Here is a 19,825-nt window from a genome sequence, read left to right as displayed (position 1 = left end):
CTATCATAGATTACAAAGAAATCAAGATTTGTGCCCTATATGCCCATCATATTTTTTATGTTTATTATTTACGCCACTGGTTGAAATTATGAAAATACTTACGTTTATTTTCTTATTTACGAGATAACTGGATATACTCATTTGATTTGCTTGTTCATTACGATGAACCAGCACGCCGAATATACAGTACACAATTTTCCTGCGCGCGCGCTACATCTCCCTATGAACGCACTATCCCAAGATCATCGCGCAATTTGGCGTCCATTTCCTCTCATGAGCCTGCACGCAAGACATGTTGCCACGCAAGGCGAGGGGTATGTGGGAGGGTTCAAATGAGTATATCCAGTTATCTCGTAAATAAGAAAATAAACGTAAGTATTTTCATAATTTACTATCAATAACTGGGATATACTCATTTGATTTGCTAGACCAACACGGATTCAACGTGAAGGGAGGCATGTCTAGACTAAGAAAGTGCGTACAAAAATAGGGAGATGAAGACACGAAAAGCCGCTGCCTTAAGGACAGAGGAGGCAAATAAGGCCTCATGTGAAGAAAGGTCCTTAAGAACAAGGAATTAGAAGAGCGCCAAAAAGGCGGTCCTCAAGATGTCGTATACGACGATTCCATAGAAAGAGCCCAAAAAGAAAGATACTATAGTATCATGGGCCCTCGGCCTAGTGTCAGAAGGAGAACATCATCACCAACTGACTTGATCGTTTCAACAATCCAGCGTGAAAGATGTCTCGAGAAGCTGCCGCAAACGGCTTGCGCGACAAAACAACCAACTTCACAGAGTTGGGAATTGTCTGAAGAATGGCAAACAAAGACGAGGGTTAGAAGTCACACCTAATCTAAGCCAATCCCGGCAACGGTCCGGGAGCGATGCATAAGTATGCAAAGCTTAGTACTGTAAATGGTTATATATAAACAGATACAGGAGGGATCTCGACTGATAGACAAAGGATACCCTGAAAACCGATCCAAGAGGGAGTTAGCCAAGCGTCAAGAACGACCGACAGGTGCCATGACGGACTAAGCCATACAAGCTCAACGTTTGAGAAGAACTTAAGAGGTTGTAAGATTCGGATTGAAGGTATTAATCATCCGTAACCGGAGGGATGATAACTGTCGACGATAAAAAAAACGATCCGATTTTGTTGAAAATTTCGACAAGAATCGTGATCGGAAGACTGAAACTTGAACGGTTCAGAAGTGATCAATCAATCAATCTGAGAAGGCGACAGCGGGGCTAATAAGAGCCACGGTCAAGTCACCGGCTTAATAAATTAAGCCAAGCTGCAACCATGCAAACGTAAGGAATGCGAGATATCTCAGAAGCCCCCGCGTGGGAGAAGGCGCCCAGAATTCGATATCTGTCTCAAATGCGTGAGGGCAGAACATCTGCAGAATTCTGATAGAGAGCTGTGGCAGGACGTTTCCAGCGGTCCGATAAGGACATGGAACGACAGAGAGTAAGGTTGAAGTAAACCACTCGTAAGGCAGTCAATGTGTCGAGAAAAGCGACTGAGTGCCATCCTGTTAATAAGAAATTGCCACGGACCTGCTGTCTATGTAGGATAGAACAGTCTGGTCAAAGCAGCTCAAACGGGCGTGTCGGAGCAAAACGCGGCACGCATCACGACATAATAAGTGTGATAGACAGCGGATCCCTTTTCTCCCGTACTAAATAAAACACCCGCCCGAGGGTGCAGTGCCCGCGGCGGGAGAGGTGGGCGGTGGTTTGGCTGAAGCCACCATCGCCGAGAGGGCCCGTAAGACTAGGCTACGATGGATGTCCGCTGAGCGGAGTAATCCCTAGTCGCAGCAAGCGTACGCCAGAGATGAGCTGGCGAACAATGTCTCTGTCATGATCTTACATGTAAACGATGATCAAGAGATGTCGGTCAAGATGTTCTGACCCAACAGACAAGGCCAGACATGATACCTCAACAGTTACGTTCCCGACGGAATCGAGTGAGGTAACAACGGCCCTGTCCTATCAAGGTTAGGGACGGAAACTGGCTAAGAGGGTCTAAGTCCTCGCTTGACGAAACAAGCGGAGGAGAAAGGCGACTTGAGGAAAATAATCACCAATATTTCCCTCAGTCTGCGATGAGAACCAGTTGTTTACGAAAACAGCCACAAGGCCTGGTTTCTCTGGTGATCGCAAGGGCAAGCACCGCCGGCGCCGGTTGCAACAGCATGGAACAGTCCGATATCGGTAAGATAAGGAGTTCCGAGAAGCTGCGGGGGGCGGCAAAAATGACGCCCTAAGCAGCGGGGGATGAGAATCTAAGCTTCTAAAAAGAAGAACTCCAGTGAAGTAAATCACTTTCATGGAGGGACTCATCCACAGTCGGCCCGAGAGAAAGCGGGTCGTGGTGATCGTGGTTAGACAGGCATAAGTATGCATACACACACGTATACATTTTATACATAAATGTATATCCACCACGATTACATCATCCTCGGTCACGCAGTGACCATGGTCACATACATAGCATGGAAAGAGGATGAAAGCAGCCTGCGAGGCGACTCAAGTGTGCCGAGTGAAAAAGCTTCTAAAAAGAAGACAACTCGACACACGGGCACGGTAAATGCATCGACCGTAGCCCATTCCACACGAGGAAGCGGCCGAGACGCCCGCAAGCTTGACCCACATAGAGGGCAGTCTATCAGATAGACTGTTTGAGCTCGACTGATGGCCTGGTGGCGGACAGTTTGGTGTGAACTCGCTGACCCGGCACGGTGGGTGCGCCCAGGAAGTAGGCATAGAAATGCCGACAGAAAAACCCTGGGGCTTGAAACAAGCCTGAACGCACGCACACAGCCGACAATCTAAAGAGATATATGGCTGTTTCTTTCCACCGAGATGATGCTTACCCGACCGGGAAAGACTCGGGAACAAGTTGTGAATGTCAACAGGAGGGGTATCTGGCATATAAATAGCCGATTCCCTCCGGGCGTTCGGTGCGGGTGCTGCCGGCGGGGTCCGGGGGGACGACCGATGATGGCAGCTCGGGCAGGGCTCGCACGAGCCGCCCGAATACGAGACAAATAGGTTACAAAATAACCATAATGCACCGGGTGGTGAAGGCATAGCGATTATTAAGTATAGGAGAACTATTAATCGCCGTGACATTCAGATCCGATATTTATACTCATAAGCTCGGCAGAGCTACGAGATAGTGAGACATACCGCTGAGCGGTGATGGTGCTAATATCGGAGTCGCCCTCACTACAGCGGCGATCGCTGGAGGACGGGTGTCTGTACTAGCCCTGACTCTAACCTTACAAGGAAGAGAAGGAGTTAAAAGTAAAGACAGGGCACCCTTACTTTCGTATAGAAAGTGAGGTTCAAGCCAAAAGCTGACGGTCCCGTCGTCTGGGCGGACGGTCCGCGGGCGTGATAGGTTGCCCTCTCAAAAACAGCCAAACATTCTCATGAGAGAAGGAAGGCATGCGGTATGTTAGAAATTCTTACCTCCAATCTACAGGCCCGCCTAGGGGGTAGAATGGAGAGAGTTACCGCTGAAAGAGCCGTTGCAGTAAGCGATGCCCGGTCAAACTGTGAGGCTTGACGTAGAGGGCGAATTCGGGAGTACCTGCATATTAATGGGGGATACCCATGCAGGTGAACTCGCCGACGGCTCCCCGGAGTGCGGGCTGGCGGGAGAAACTCAATCCGCTCAATGCCCGTCACCGGCAATAAGACCGACAGAAAACAGCCAAGCGGCTACAGCGTCCAACCAGCGACATACGGGGGCTTGCCGACTTGCTGGGTGAGACCCATACGTCTGCAGCACCTGTGCATATCATGAAAACACCCGTGCGGGTGAAAAGGGCCGGCAATTTCAAAGAAAAGGGCCGGTGGCTGGTGCGAGGCTGTTGATAAGCCCGGCCGTCGCGTAGCGGCGGTCTGTAATGACGGAGAACACGAGGGTAAGAACCCGTAATGCTCGGGACGTGTTGATGCAACCTCATCGAGAGCTTGCCGACATGTTGGCTTGAAAACCGTATGTTGGAAGCACCTGCATGGAAACGGGGTCACCGTGTAGGTGAACAGCGTTTCAATAAAAGCCCGGCGTGAGAGGGCAGGTGACTGCTTGAACCGCAAGTGCTTAGCACGGCGGCTGAAGCTGACATGAAGCGGGAGTCTGGTGACATAATGGGGGGCAATGCTCGTATGTCGATAACACCTGTGTATTAGCGGGAATTTCCCTTGCAGGTGCGTGCGCCGGCGAATCATGAAATTGCCGGAGACTCTCCGAGGTGTGAGATAGCGAATGTCTGCTTGACCTGCCCGGTGTTTGACACGGCGGTTTTAGCTGACAGAGAGCATGAGGATAAAAAATCCGTGATGCTCGAGGGCGTTCTGTTGTAACATGAAGTTACGACGCCTGACCATCGGCACAAGAATCATAAAGAAATGGTCTGCCCGCGAAGCAGGGTTAGCAACCTAGAATTTCTTCTTCTTCCTCTTCTATGCGGCCCCCGCCGGGGGGCAGAAGAGGGCACAAGAGACAGGGGGGACGTGATATCTCGCATGAGAAAAAATCACCCAAATCTGATCAAGCCGTTTAGGCACATGAACGCTAATTCCACGGTTCCACCTTTAAGGGCACGTGGACGCGATTCCACGGTTCCACCCTGATCAGATAATCGTGAGATTGACGGAATCGAGCTCACGTGTCTCTAGCGACTAGGGGCTGGTAGCCCTTTGCTAATGCTCCCTGAAGGAGACTGACAAAGCATCGAGCCTAGTCTGTGCCGGGAAAAGAGTCCCATGCTCTTAACCCGGACTTGTTGGACCCGATAGCTGGTGGGTAAAGCAGCCCTGGAGGAGTGAAGTTTTCTATACTAGTACAACACTCCCTAAAATAGGTTCAGGTCCCGTCGAGGGAGCCTTGGCTATCACCTTTCAGGCACGTGGCCGCTGCGCCACGGTTCCACCCTAAAACGCTCGGGCACGTGGGCGCGGTTCCACGGTTCCACCCTCTTGGGCACGTGGACGCAACTCCACGGTTCCACCCTCCTTTTTCCAAGGCACGTGGACGCAACTCCACGGTTCCACCCTTTATAGAGCCCATCGCAAAGGGTCTCACTCTCTTGTCCTCATACTCACCGCCGCTGATCACGGGAACAATAATACCATGTCTGGTTCTCTCCCAGCGGCAGGTTTGGAGTCATCAGGAGATGAGTCAAAAGAGCTCATCTACCTGGTAAGTTCTTAGCTGAAAGAACAAAAGGAGGGTCGAAAACAGAGAGGGGGCGGAGGGGTGGGTGGACAAGAAAGGTGACAAAGCAAGATCCTTATCAGAAATATTAATAATAAAATTAATAACTTCGGAAAGAACAGGACCGACTTCTTAAACATGAGATCAAACAAAGTTAAGAAGCTGAAGTGAGAAAAAAAAAAAACATTTTTTTTTTCTTTTTTTTTCTTCAATTACATGTATACATGACGTTAATTAATTAAAAACAGAAACGTCTAAGTCCAAGGACGAAGAGCAGGATCAGCTAAGAAAAAAAAAACACAAGGTTTTTTTTTTTTTTTTTTTTGACAAGGGTCAAAAGAAATAAGTAAAGGAGCTGATCTGAAAGGAAGAAGTAAAAACTCACTTCCCTTAAACTGGAAAGCCGAAAACTCATTAGCGAAAATTTTTTTTTTTAAGGACGCTAATAGATAACAGGGGGGCTTCCCAAAAATTTTAAGATAAAATTTTTTTTAAGACAATAAGTCTAAAAAAAAAAATTTCAATACAAAAATAATTATTAAAATTAATTAATAATTAAACAATTAACCAATTGGTTAATTAACAATTAATTAATTCATTAATTAATCAATCAATTAATTAATCAAACAAAAACAAAAGATTGATTGAGACAATCAACCGACTCACAAAGGAACAAGTTGAAAACAAGTTTGAGAACAAACAAGGACGACGCTCCTATCTGTCCCATAGCCTAAGCTGTGGGGAGGAAATAAAATCAATTCAATTCAAGACGAGGCAAAGGTGCAAGTCAAGAATAATAAAGAATTAAAAAGGATTTGGCGTCGTATCAATGCCTGCGACACGCAGGAAGAGTGCGTGGAGCTACGGGTAAGGGAAGCGGAAGCAACCCGTCTGTGAGAAAACGAAACTGACGGTTCGGAACTCACAAGTTTATTTAAAGAAAAACGTGAATAATAACACGAATGCTCCATGCACTATGATATAAATGAAATCAATCTAAAGCCGAAAGGCAAAGGATTGAAATAGGCTGTAAATACATAGATAAATATGTAAACAACGGACACTTTTATAGTAAAGTGGGAGTGTACTTAGCTAACGTCTGATCACCGCGGCAGGCGAAAGTAAAAGAGGAAATGGACGCCAAATTGCGCGATGATCTTGGGATAGTGCGTTCATAGGGAGATGTAGCGCGCGCGCAGGAAAATTGTGTACTGTATATTCGGCGTGCTGGTTCATCGTAATGAACAAGCAAATCAAATGAGTATATCCCAGTTATTGATAGTAAATTAAATACTGAAAACATTTTCCCTTTTAATATCATTGCATTATACATCATGAATAGTGAAAGCATGTTCATAACATCTTTCTGTATATTTCGCTGTTTATACAATTCCTAAACTTAGGTTGTGTGTATTCCCTATGTTCGCATTCTCAATGTTATTTTTCTCTTTAGTTCAATATTATTCTCTCCAATTAACTTTATTATGGTATGCCTATTCAAGAAAGTATTACTTGTTTGCTTGCCCCATGACCACTTTGCCTTCGCTGTATTCTGTGTATTCTCCTTGACCCCCCCCCCCCTGGAGTTGTAAAACACCCATAAAGGCAAAATATTATTTCTTTCGGCAACACATTTGCATCACATCACCATAAATTAAGTACATCAGAATAAGCGTATTCCCATTGAACCTCGCCAGAAGGGACTTGCCCAAAAATTTCTTCTTCTTTTTCGAAAGTCAAAACCACTTGGGAAGTAGGCGACTTTCCCCGCCCTAAAAAATAGTCTTATTCCTACAATAGTGCAATCCATCACGAACACCATGCACGATTGGCCTTTCATACCAACTGATAGCCAAAGTATTTGAACTATATTCCAACACTTTCTACGATCAATACGATCGCATTGACTGATTTGATACTTTCTGATACGATTAATTATTCCGCGATTATATGCCCCTTGGAAGCGGGGGTGCTGGGGATGCGGCTTGTATTATTTCCATTGGCATGTAGCACCCCCTGGAATTCTGGTAGGTGTCAAATTGGAGAAATGTATGGAATATGACCAACATTTCGTGTTAGAACCTTTCTTATGTTTTTCTTTTGTTTTGTTGAATTTTCTTCAGGACGTAACCCCAGCGAAAATAAATCGTGAGTGTGAACTGAGCACACTTTTTTTCTCAATCATCAGAAATGATTATCATATTATTTTCCCCATGAGTTGTGATATGTCGACACGCCGGGATCTCCTTGGTCCCAATCCCAATATGAAAAATACACTTCCTCTGCTATAAAACAACAGTTATCATTCCCTTTTTCCTTTATATATAACAGGGAAATGGGAGTTCCACTTCCCAGTTCAACTTTCATTGCTAAATAAGTCTATGTTATGCCAATCAAGATGCGAGTGATGTTTTTGTCCTGCGCACGTCGCCACGCACCACAGTCATTCACATTCACATTCACATACAGTTGAACTGCTCGTGCACACACTGTATGCGTAGGCATATATCCCGGAGGCCTATCTGCCTCTCATTTGTTGCAATAAAAGTTCATCTTTCCATCTGTATTTTTTGTTTATTGTTTATTTAATAAGGGGTAGCTAATTCAACAAAAGCTCCCATGAGGCTCCTCTATCTATTACTTTGTCATTGGTATCCATGTCTATCCATTCTTGGGCCATCGGATGATCCATTCATACATGTATATGCCTATTCATCCATCTTTTCATTCTTTAGTCATCCATCCATCCACCGATGGATTAATTATAGGCTACCTCACCCTCCCCATCCTGGAGAAACACTCTGTGACCAATTTCTGGAAATCCATTGATACACGTTTCAAAGCCGACATAAATTACTAGTACATGTGCAATCCCCTCGGACATTGTTTCTCCAAGTTTGCTTAGTCTTCTTTTACGTACTTCGTTGCCCTGTTTCCCACTGCGTGACATGTAAAGTTCTGTTGTAAAACATGCTGGTCGCCCCCGTGGTCGGCTCTGCACTGAAATTCACCCCTCTGCATACGTAGAGCGGTTATACCGTAGATCATAGCGCCGTGCAATATTGAATATACTCAACTTCTCCTTATTATTCCATATCTAGGTACAAGTTTTCTTGGGTGGCTGCAAGAATAGGAGTTTTCCGAGAAATCTTGCCCATTACGTCTCCCCCCCCCCCTCCCCCGGTTTTGGTTTTTTTTTTTTTTTTTGCTTTTGCTCATGACGCCTGTAAAGATTGACCAAATAACACTTTATTCTAAATTTGCAACTTGATGCATTGGTCGCATACACACACTATCAAGGTCTACACGATGTAGTCTACGCTACGTACATACTTTGCATCAACAGGTTTCTCTGCTCACCTTTTGACCTCGCAAGTTCAGTCTAAACAACCGATTACTAATCAAGTTGCATTGCATTGCCGGTGCATTGCACCTACTTTCATGTCAATGTGTGTCCTCATGGTCCTATCAACTTGATTTATCTTCCTTTTATGTTTTAGTATTTTGTTTCCCGCCCTGAAAATTATTGTTTTTCTCTTCGCCCTTCCCTTTCTTCATACTCGGCCCTAGACAGAATGGGGGTGGCCGTCTATTTAGAGTTTTAAACATTTTTTGTTTTAACTTTTTATCAAACATTTCCTCTGTAATTGGTGATTGGAGCCAAATAATCTGAAACTGACTGAAACGCTATACAATATGATATCATGATTTCAGGAAAGATAAACGATTACAATATATATATATATATATATATATATAATTAGGATATGTTGTGTTCACATTCTCTTTTTGATCGTTCTCTCAATTCTCCTTCACCAATCCACTTCTTTCTTTCTTCTCTCTCACCCCTCCCTCTTTCCTTTGGGGAGGGCCAATGAGTCAGTATAGTAAGCTATCGCCTCGCTCCGAGACCGAGTTCCCGTACCTAGTACGCCACCCTATGTGGAGGGAACTGAAAGGGTGCATAAAGAGCTACAATCCGACATGAAACAAAAAAATCAAACTCGGCCCTTTTCCGGGATTCCTCGTATCTCTTTTAGTCATGGAGTACTTTCAGATTCCTGACATACAATTCTTACAGTAAGCCGTATTGCGTCATCATTCACGTCCGCTAATCAATGTGTCTGAAGTTTCATGTAGGGAATGCTCGTATGTCTTTGGTATACATACAGTGTGTATACATGTGCTGCAGGACGATTTTCATTGATTGGGCAAACCATGGACCTATGGGCAAACCAAACCCAATCGGACCTAACCCCAGCCCGCACACACAACCAATATCACACGCCCTCCACTGATTCACTTACCCCCAGTGATTCACCTAACACAGTGATTCACTTTACCCATTGATTCAATTTCCCCGGCTATTCAGGGGTGTGTGTATGCATGTTATGGGGATGTAGTGTGTTATGCGTTGGGTAGTCTTATCGTACAAAATAACAACAGTCCAGGAGGTGGACTTCAGCAGCCAGTGGCCGCCTAAACCATCGGCGCATTGTGCATGCAGTGTCCATTGCATGACTTCCACCCTGCATGCTCTCGCTATGCGTGTAGCATTCGTCGATAATGCGCATGTGCAATGACGTATTTATGAATATCCACGATGTCATAATGAATATGCATGAATCAAACGGCGTTCTGATATCAATTTATTTTCTTACTCGAGAGGGCGGAAACAAACTGATTCGGTTAACCGATCCCTATAATATATATTTCACCCCTCAATATCACCAAAACAGAAGAGTTATACCAATTTCTTTTGAGTGCTAAAGTAGAGCATTGATATAGATATTTAATGAAAAGAATATCTTTACAATTGATTCACTGCCCTTGTCTGAGACGAACCAATCATACACTATACCTTTAAACAACGTCTTTGAAATTTTAAACAGCGTTTTTACAGTGTAAATTGTCACTTGGTCTGAGTGCACCATTTTATATTTTTTCTGTTTGGTCACATCCAAATTTTATTTTGCTATTCTTTCTGTTGATCATGAATTCAACATACAGCAAAACATATAATCACATTTCTATTCCCCCTTTTTGTCTACTTTCCATTGGGTCTCATCCAAAATGGACTAATCCCAGTTTGCCTTCAAGACTTCTACAAGATTGTCTACTAACCGTTTGGTCTTATTTTACATTGTAGAAGTAACATCCACTTATCTGAACTCTACTTTGTCTATATAATTAGATGTACAAATCTATGAACCAACTGTCAATGTGGGAAAGATGAGAAGACAGAGTAGAAAATACACTATCTGGGCATTAGACTAATTGAGAGTTAGACCACCTGATGTTTGGAGCAAGTGGTAATTGGAACAAATTTTAGATCAAGTTGGTCCAGCCATGAAAGACAATCTTTTTTAATCAAACCATCTGCTGGTAGACAAAGTGATGCTATACTGCTTATTTATCCTTATATCCCTCCTATGAATATTAAAGGTCAAGTCCACCCCAGGAAAATGCTGACTTGAATAAATAGAGAAAAATTAAACTATCATAGTGCTGAACATTTCAAAGTTTCGCTTATTTTTAACAAAATAGTTATATGAACGAGCCAGTCACATCCAAATGAGAGAGTCGATGATGTCACTCACTCACTATTTCTTTTGTTTTCTATTGTTTGAATTATACAATATTTCATTGTTTATAGATTTGACAATAAAGACCAACTTGACTGAACCATATAGTATTAAACAATGCTAATTCCACATGTTCAGGGAGGAATCAATCGTTGTATCACTTGACAATGAGGAGAAAATGAGAATATTTCATATTTTAATTAATAAAATACAAAAGAAATAGTGAGTGGATGACTTCTCCTCATTTGCATACCAGCCAGGATGTGCATATAACTGTTTTGTGAAATTAAGCGAAACTTTAAAATGTCATAACTTTCTTATTTTACATCCGATTTTGATGAAATTTTCTGTGTTTTGCTTGTTGGATTTTTCTCTTTTTATTCAAATCAACTTTTTGTTGGGGTGGACTTGTCCTTTAATGAGTATTCTAAATAAACAATTGGTCAAATTGCGATCATGTGACAAAGTAAAATCTTAATAGGAAAGCACATTGTTGCAAGTAGCTCTTTATAGTTTTCTTCGGGCTCCGTATATTTTTCGATATACTTTCATGGGCAGAACTGCGCATGCTCATGTTCGCTATGTGCCCTCAGCATTGAACTGTGCATGCTCTCCCTGACTTGACCGGATCCAAATCCGTACCGATATGCGCAAAAATAAATAAATAAAACAATAATTGAAATACAAGCTCTAGCTCAAATTACTTACCGACAATCTGAAAAAAAAACAGTGTAGAATTGGGTAGATTATCATGCAGAAAATACAATTCCATGATGGCCTTTGATACAGGATTATTCAGATTATACCTAACAAGGTGAGTCAAGATGGGACAAGTTAGCCTGCGCATTTACGAGTTGAGTGCAACTCAACTGCAGCAGGCGCAGCGCAGCGCACCTCTCATTAACTGCAGTCGGGTAGAAGCCGCACACAGTCTACCCAGGAACTGGTTAGCATTAGCTTGACAGGCCTACATGTATATTGTAGGACTAGGTCCGGCAACGTTAGAATTGGTGTAGATTGGTTACACATCAGCAAGGACTAGGTCTACAAGTTAAAAAGGGATATAAAACAAATATATCAGCCGTTTCCTTCGAAAGCATAGTGGGAATTATTAATCCTCAGTTGGACTGGTAATATAACTATTTTCTCTCGGGGCTTCCCCGCTCTGAGAAAATAGTAATTGCCAGTACAACCTCATATAAATTCCAACTATACTTTCTCAAAGCCTGATATAATTTGTATACAAAAAAAAAATTACTATATAAACCTCATCATAAATAAAGTAAGGAATGAAAGTAACCTACATTTCAAATTTGAGTCTTTGGCATTCTTCAAAGAGATAGGTCATGTTGAATTTATGGACAAAATCAGGATTAAGGTTGTCTTTGACCTGTTCTGTCCTTTCATACTGAGAAAAAATAAAAGCAAGTAAATACTGATTAAGGTCAACCTGATCAAGAGAAACAATCTTTACCATGTCACAAAACTTATACATGTACATGTATACACTAGATACATTAACAATGCTGTAAGATAAACAGTGTTTGAATCAAAATTCATGGAAAACTGTCATAAATATTGTCATATTAAATTTTGTCATTTCTCTCAGGATTGTAACCCGCTTGATTGTCACAAATATATATTCTGAACATTGCCTTTTTCTGATATATCTCTGTAAGTTCCTGCTAATCAATCTTTTCCCAGACACACAAACCCAAATCATGGTTAATTCCGAGTGGGAGTCCTTCTAATAGGAAGACCAAAGGAAACTGGGGGGGGGGGGGTATCCTTGATGCAGAAGCTGAAATTGCACAACTGCAAGTTGCTAGTATATTAATGCGCTATATTTTACAGAGAAACAAAGAGCTGAGAAGGATTTTTCAGAGATATAAAAAAAAAGGAATACAGAGAAAAAGAAGTGGAGCGCCTCTTGGTTTCTATTCAATGTTTTTAAGGGTGAAGTAGTACATTGGAACAAATTACAGGGACAGTCAGTGGTCTGTTGGGTCCAAAATTCAACAAATGGAGCGCCTCTGACAGTCTCGCCTGCATTACGCGATTCAATATAGCAGCGGTGCTGACTTTGAAAACTACTATAAAATAATTATTCACAAAAAAGACCATTCATACAATGATACAATACTACGTTCATTGACAATAAATGACATTCGACCTTGATCATGCGACCTAATAATTGTCAGTGATACTTGATTACCCCTATATTCACATTTTATAAACTATATCTATAAACTTTGAAAGTTCAATGACCTTAAATGACCTTTGAATTTGTGACCTGAAACTTGCATGAGATGTTCGGTGATACTTAATTACCGTAATCTTATGTCCAAGTTTTATGAACTAGATCCATACACTTTCAGGGTTATGATGGTAATTCAACAAATACCCCCAACATGGCCAACGTCCATTGACCTTTGACCTTGGTCATGTGACCTGAAACTCGCAAAGGATGTTCAGTGATACTTGATTACTCTTATGTCTAAGTTTTATGAACTAGACCAATACACTTACAGAGTTATGATGGTAATTCAACAAATACCCCCAACATGGCCAACGTCCATTGACCTTTGACCTTGATCATGTGACCTGAAACTCGCAAAGGATGTTCAGTGATACTTGATTACTCTTATGTCTAAGTTTTATGAACTAGACCAATACACTTACAGAGTTATGATGGTAATTCAACAAATACCCCCAACATAGCCAAAGTCCATTGACCTTTAATGATCTATTACCTTGGTCATGTGACCTGACACTCGCACATGATGTTCAGTGATACCTAATTACTCTTATGTCATGTCTACGTTTCATGAATCAGGTCCATAAACTTTCAAAGTTATGATGGCAATTCCACAGATACCCCCCAACATGGCCAAAGTTCATTGACCTTTGCCCTTAGTCATGTGACCTGAAATTCCCACAGGATGTTCAGTGATACTTGATTACTCTTATGTCCAAGTTTTATTAACTAGGTCCATATAATTTCTAAGTTATGATGACATTTCAAAAACTTAACCTTAGGTTAAGATTTTGATGTTGATTCCCCATGGTCTAAGTTCATTGACCCTAAATTACCTTTGACCTTGGTCATGTGACCTGAAACTCAGGCAGGATATTCAGTAATACTTGATTGACATTATGGCAAAGTTTCATAAACCAGGTCTATATACTTTCTAAGTTATGCTGTCATTTCAAAAACTTAACCTTCGGTTATGATTTGGTGTTGATTTGGTGTTTGGCGTCGCAGCCGTTGCCATCGGCGGCGCCTATAGTCTCACTCTGCTATTCAGGTGAGACAAAAATGAGGAATTATTACATCAGGCCTAACTATTTGTAGCATGAATAAATACTTTTGAGAATAGTCATGGATGATGAGTGAAACTTACACAAAAATCTAATCTAAGCAATATCATTGTGTGCTTGGCATACAGTCAGCATACTGTAGTATCACGATATTATAATAGGTACTATCAAAAGAAATGACAGCATTTATGACTGCTAGACCCTGTCATTAATTTTAGCATAATTTTGCTTGGAAAGGGATAGTGCAAATTCATGAACCTAATTTTTTTTTTAGTGCTATAGAAAAGAGACAAAATTTATGACAATTTTTATGACAAAAGCTATGACATCCACCAGAGTACTGACACTGTCATCATTGAGAAAAGATAATAGATTGAGAAATAATACAATGTTCACAATACATCACCTTGCTATCATAATTAATGATAGAGAGAAGTATATATATAGCCTTTTTTCCATTGAGTTGCTAATTGTAACAAGTTACACATAAATCATTATGAATCATTTAATGTGTAATGCATAAATTCAGAACTTATTGTTTGATTTCCGCATGTAAAATTTGTTTGTTATACTTGTCAGTTCACTGTTTTATCAGTGATTGTATTAATCATTGTATTCTGTATCTATTGCTTTTTGATTGCCAATAAAATCCCTGTGGCGGGGAAAAAGATTTTTTTTAAATGATAATTTCAGAACTTTCTGTGATCATTGATGTGTGACTCACAATGCTTCAGTTTGATCACGACTATTTCTGATTTTTTCTAAGGGAGATGATTTGCTTTAATTTGATATAACAGCAAGATATACAATTATATGACAGAGCTAAAGCAGTCATCACCCTTGAACAATATATATTTTAGGTCTCAGTATTCAATATAAATTTCAAGCTGTGATCTCCAAAAAAGATGAATAAATAATAAATATTCAATTACCATATTTTATCCTAATTACATTAGCATCAAGCCTTGAAATAAGCAGTCTCAGACCAGTGGTAATTTGTTTTTTGAATAATTGCTCCTGGTTCACATGATTTTAATATAAATCAGGGGCAATTGAAATGAAAACAGGGTTGTCCTTCCATGATGTGTAACATATATGAAAATAACAGAATTTTTATGACATCTTTAAGTTTTAATGCAATATATAAAATGCAGTCTTTATTGAACGCCAGAAACCAGGGGGGGGGGGGGGGGTACTCGCGTGTATATCGCATACGGATATGTGCCGCTCCAGTGGGTCATTTTTGCAAAAAAATTCCTTATACATGGGTCCTGCTATTGCAATAAATCCTTAGCCATGGGTCCTATTTTTCAACTGAATAATCCATAGACATGGGTCCATTTCTGAAAAAAATACTTGTAAGAATCCCCAGGAAAAGCCATCAGAAAAGCCCCGGAAATGTCTGTTAGTCCCGGGGCCCGTCTTACAAAGAGTTACAATTGATCCAATCAATCGTAACTCTATGGAAATCCATCAGTGTCATAATTTTTTCTACGTAAAATTTTCAAAATATCCTTTTAAAAAAAAGGCAAACACACCAAACTGTCAAGAAAACAATGAATTCATGTAATTTATATCATATCTAGAAAACATTTTGAACATTCATGCATTTTAGATGTTGACGTTGCTGGCTGTCCATAGTTGCGATTGATCGGATCAATTGCAACTCTTTGTAAGACGGGCCGCTGGTCAAGAGTACGAGTAGCCCGGACCCTGGGACGAGAAAATTCTACCTGCAGTATTTCCACATCTATTAGTACGATAGCCATGGGCACCGGGGTACGTCACTCTATGCATGTCTGGCACACTCGGCCAACCGTATACACAGTGGCGTACCTAGGATTTTTCACAGGGGGGGCAAAACCGTCCGCCAAAAAAATTGACAAGCAAAAAAAAAAAAAAAAAAAAAAAAGGTCCTCAATCACAAATATAGGATTTCGTACCAGAGAAAGAATTGACAAGCAAAAAAAAAAAGGTCTTCAGGCTTGTCAGGGGGGCAATAAAGGTCTTCAAGCTCGTCAGGGGGGGGGGGGGCAAAAAAGGTCTTTCAAGCTCGTCAGAGGGGCAGGGATACGTACTTTGCATGGGTTGGGACTCGTCAAGGGGGGCAGACTGCCCCCCCTGCCCCCCCCCCCCCCCCCGTAGGTACGCTAGTGCATATACAGTACCGTAAATACATAGTGCATGCATGCGCTGCATGCATTTTTTTTGCATTACACATTGGGTTGCATGGATATCATACCCAAGCCACTGCCGCACAGGAATTTACTTTACCTGATGAAGCTAAATTAATCTGCAAAATGGGTTTAAATTTTAAAGAAAATCCTTGTTCACAATCAAATGACCCTTAGAAATTCGATTCAATTCAATTTTTTTTTTCCACATATTGAAATGGGTTAGGGTTTCAAGCCCCAAGCCTCACACCCCAGTTTAATCATAATCCAAGTACCCCCCCCCCCCTCCGGGCACCACAACAACAATTGTCAAATCCAAACTCGAAAATATTACTTATTTTAAGCTTAACTTGATACACTTTAAAAAATTAAATAATTGAAACAACCCAAAAAGAAAATACATACCTCATTAAATTGTTTTGATCCCAATTGTGTAGTATAGAGAACACACACTGCAAGAAAAATGATCAATTACAACCAACAAAACAGAAAATTAATTTAATCAAAGTTAAGAGGCTGAAAAAATAAGGGTATACAGGCTTCAGTAAGTACTGCTTTGACAATTCTAACTGGATTTAATCTTAAATGGAAAGAATGTTTTTTTTACATCAGATCATACCTCCGTACAGGAAGATGGAGGATGGATGAGGGGGAAAGAGGAGAAGGGGAAGGAGGAGGAGAAGGAGGAGGGAAAGGAGGAGGAGGGGAAGGAGGAGAAGGAGGAGAAGAAGGAGGAGGAGAAGGAGGAGGAGAAGGAGGAGGAGAAGGAGGAGGAGAAGGAGGAGGAGGGGAAGGAGGAGAAGAAGGAGGAGAAGGAGGAGGGGAGGGAGGAGGAGAAGGAGGAGGAGAAGGAGGAGGAGGGGAAGGAGGAGGAGGGGAAGGAGAAGGAGAAGAAGGAGGGGAAGGAGGAGGATAAGGAGGAGGAGGGGAAGGAGGAGGAGGGGAAGGAGGAGGAGGGGAAGGAGGAGGAGGGGAAGGAGGAGGAGAAGAAGGAGGAGGAGGGGAAGGAGGAGGAGAAGAAGGAGGAGGAGGGGAAGGAGGAGGAGGGGGAGGAGGAGGAGGGGAAGGAGGAGGAGGGGAAGGAGGAGGAGGGGAAGGAGGAGGAGGGGGAGGAGGAGGAGGGGGAGGAGGAGGAGGGGGAGGAGGAGGAGGGGAAGGAGGAGGAGAAGAAGGAGGAGGAGGGGAAGGAGGAGGAGGGGAAGGAGGAGGAGGGGAAGGAGGAGGAGGGGAAGGAGGAGGAGGGGAAGGAGGAGGAGGGGAAGGAGGAGGAGGGGAAGGAGGAGGAGGAGAAGGAGGAGGAGGAGAAGGAGGGGAAGGAGGAGGGGAAGGCGGAGGAGGGGAAGGAGGAGGAGGGGAAGGAGGAGGAGGGGAAGGAGGAGGAGGGGAAGGAGGAGGAGGGGAAGGAGGAGGAGGGGAAGGAGGAGGGGAAGGAGGAGGAGGAGAAGGAGGAGGTGGGAAGGAGGAGGAGGGGAAGGAGGAGGAGGGGAAGGAGGAGGAGGGGAAGGAGGAGGAGGGGAAGGAGGAGGAGGATAAGGAGGAGGAGGGGAAGGAGGAGGAGGGGAAGTAGTCCAGGATAGGCCCCATAGAAACTTGACCAAACCTTGTTTCTTTATATATACAATATTTTTTGATGGTTTTTTGTCAATTCGAGGGTGCTGATTACGAATCTGGATGATGCCACTCGTGTAACCTTGAGCATTTTCCGCAAATTGGCAAAATCCAATATGGCCGCCAAAATATGCAAATTACCCATGAAAATCATAAAATTGTCCGCACATTGGCTATGAAATGCATGAAATCGTGTGGCAGGAGTGAAATACTCTGTCAAAAAATGATTTTTGACAAAATATTTATTTTCCCGATATTCAAAATGGCCGCCATAGGCCATTGTATACTCTATTATGTACAATATGAATAGGAAAACCAATTTTCACAAAAATGAGCACTAAACTGCAAAAAATCGTGATGTATGAACGAAGTAATATATGCAAATCATCATTACTAACGAGATAAATCATTTATTATGTCAAATATGGGAACATTGCTGTATTTTGATATCTAAAATAGCCCTGGCCCAAACAGTATTATGTACAATGGCAATGGCCGGGGCCAAAAAAATGACAATGAAGAGTGAGCACTAAAATGCATATTATTAAGATAATGAGTGGAATACTGACTAAAAACATAATTGTTAATATGCCATTTAGGTGATAAATGCTGCATTTTGAAATTCAAAATGGCCACCATAGGCCCTATATTTATCATGTACAATGCGAATGGAGAAACTAATTTTCACACGAGTAAGAAACATAAAATGCATGTAATTGTGATCTACGAGTAAAATATTGTCTGACAACATAGCAAGACATGTCATTTCTTTTGTCATGCATGAGATAAATGCTGTATTATGAAATTCAAAATGGCCCCTATAGGCACTAACAGTATTATCTATAATGTGAATGGGGACATATAATTTTGTAAGAACTTGGATTTGCTTGACTATGACATCCATATAATCCTGTTGTATGAGTAAAATGTTATTTGAAAACATATTTTTTTATAAATTATAGCATTTCTTCTGCCATATAGGTGATAAATACTGTATTTTGACATTCAAAATAACCTCTACAAGCCCTAATTATATTATGTAACATGCGAATAGGGAAACTAATTTTCACAAGAGTGAGAATCATAAAATGCATATAACTGTGATGTACGAGTAAAAATATTGTCTTAAACATGGTTTATAACTAAGTACATTACATATTGGTCGTGGAGGTAATAAATGCTGTACTTTGAAATCCAAAATGGCTGCCATAGGTCCTAAAAGTATTGTGTACATTGTAACATGGGACATAGAATTTTGACAGAATTTGGCTTTGCTTGACTCTAAATATTGTATATAATTGTGAATTGTGATCTAAGGGTGAAATATTGTCTAAAACCATGGTTTCTAACGAGATATATCATAATGTTGTGTAATTAAGGTGATAAATGCTGCATTTTTAAATTGAAAATGGCCACCATAGGCCCTTATCGTATAATATGCAATTTGAATGGAGACAAATAATGTTCACAAAAAGGGCATATGGCAGCCATTTTGAATGTTGAAATACAGTATTTATCACCTAAATTACATAAGATATGATACATTTTGTTACAAATCATGTTTTCAGACAATATTTCACTCATACATCACCATTTGGCCAAGCAAAGCCAAAATCTGTTGAAATGATTTGTTCCCATTCACATTGTGCATAATACCGTAAGCGCCTGTAGCGGCCATTTTGACATTCCAATAACAGTATTTATCACCTAACTGGCAGAATAAATGATATATCTTAATAGAAATTATGCTTTCAGACAATATTTTACTCATAGATCACTATTACGTGCATTCATGGTGCTCACTCCTGTGAATATTGGTTTCCCACTTTGCATTGTACATAATACAGTTAATGTCTATGGCGGCCATTTTGAAAGTCAAAATACAGTATTTAACACA

The 19,825-nt window shown here is 41.5% G+C and overlaps 1 protein-coding gene across 1 annotated transcript in view; it reads right to left on the bottom strand.

The window, feature by feature from the left end:
- The window catches only part of LOC129256693 (copine-8-like), a 61,703-nt gene that overhangs the window by 40,310 nt on the left and 1,568 nt on the right, over nt 1–19,825 (bottom strand). Inside the window, exons 2-3 of the mRNA XM_054894854.2 lie at nt 16,726–16,772; nt 12,130–12,233 (exon numbers count right to left, since the gene is read on the bottom strand). Of these exons, the coding sequence (XP_054750829.1) occupies nt 12,130–12,233; nt 16,726–16,772 (151 nt within the window). The remainder of the gene's footprint in view (nt 1–12,129; nt 12,234–16,725; nt 16,773–19,825) is intronic.

Source organism: Lytechinus pictus, chromosome 3 (genome assembly GCF_037042905.1).
Source record: "Lytechinus pictus isolate F3 Inbred chromosome 3, Lp3.0, whole genome shotgun sequence".
Lineage (NCBI taxonomy): Eukaryota > Metazoa > Echinodermata > Echinoidea > Temnopleuroida > Toxopneustidae > Lytechinus > Lytechinus pictus.
This window is presented reverse-complemented; position numbering and strand designations above follow the sequence as displayed.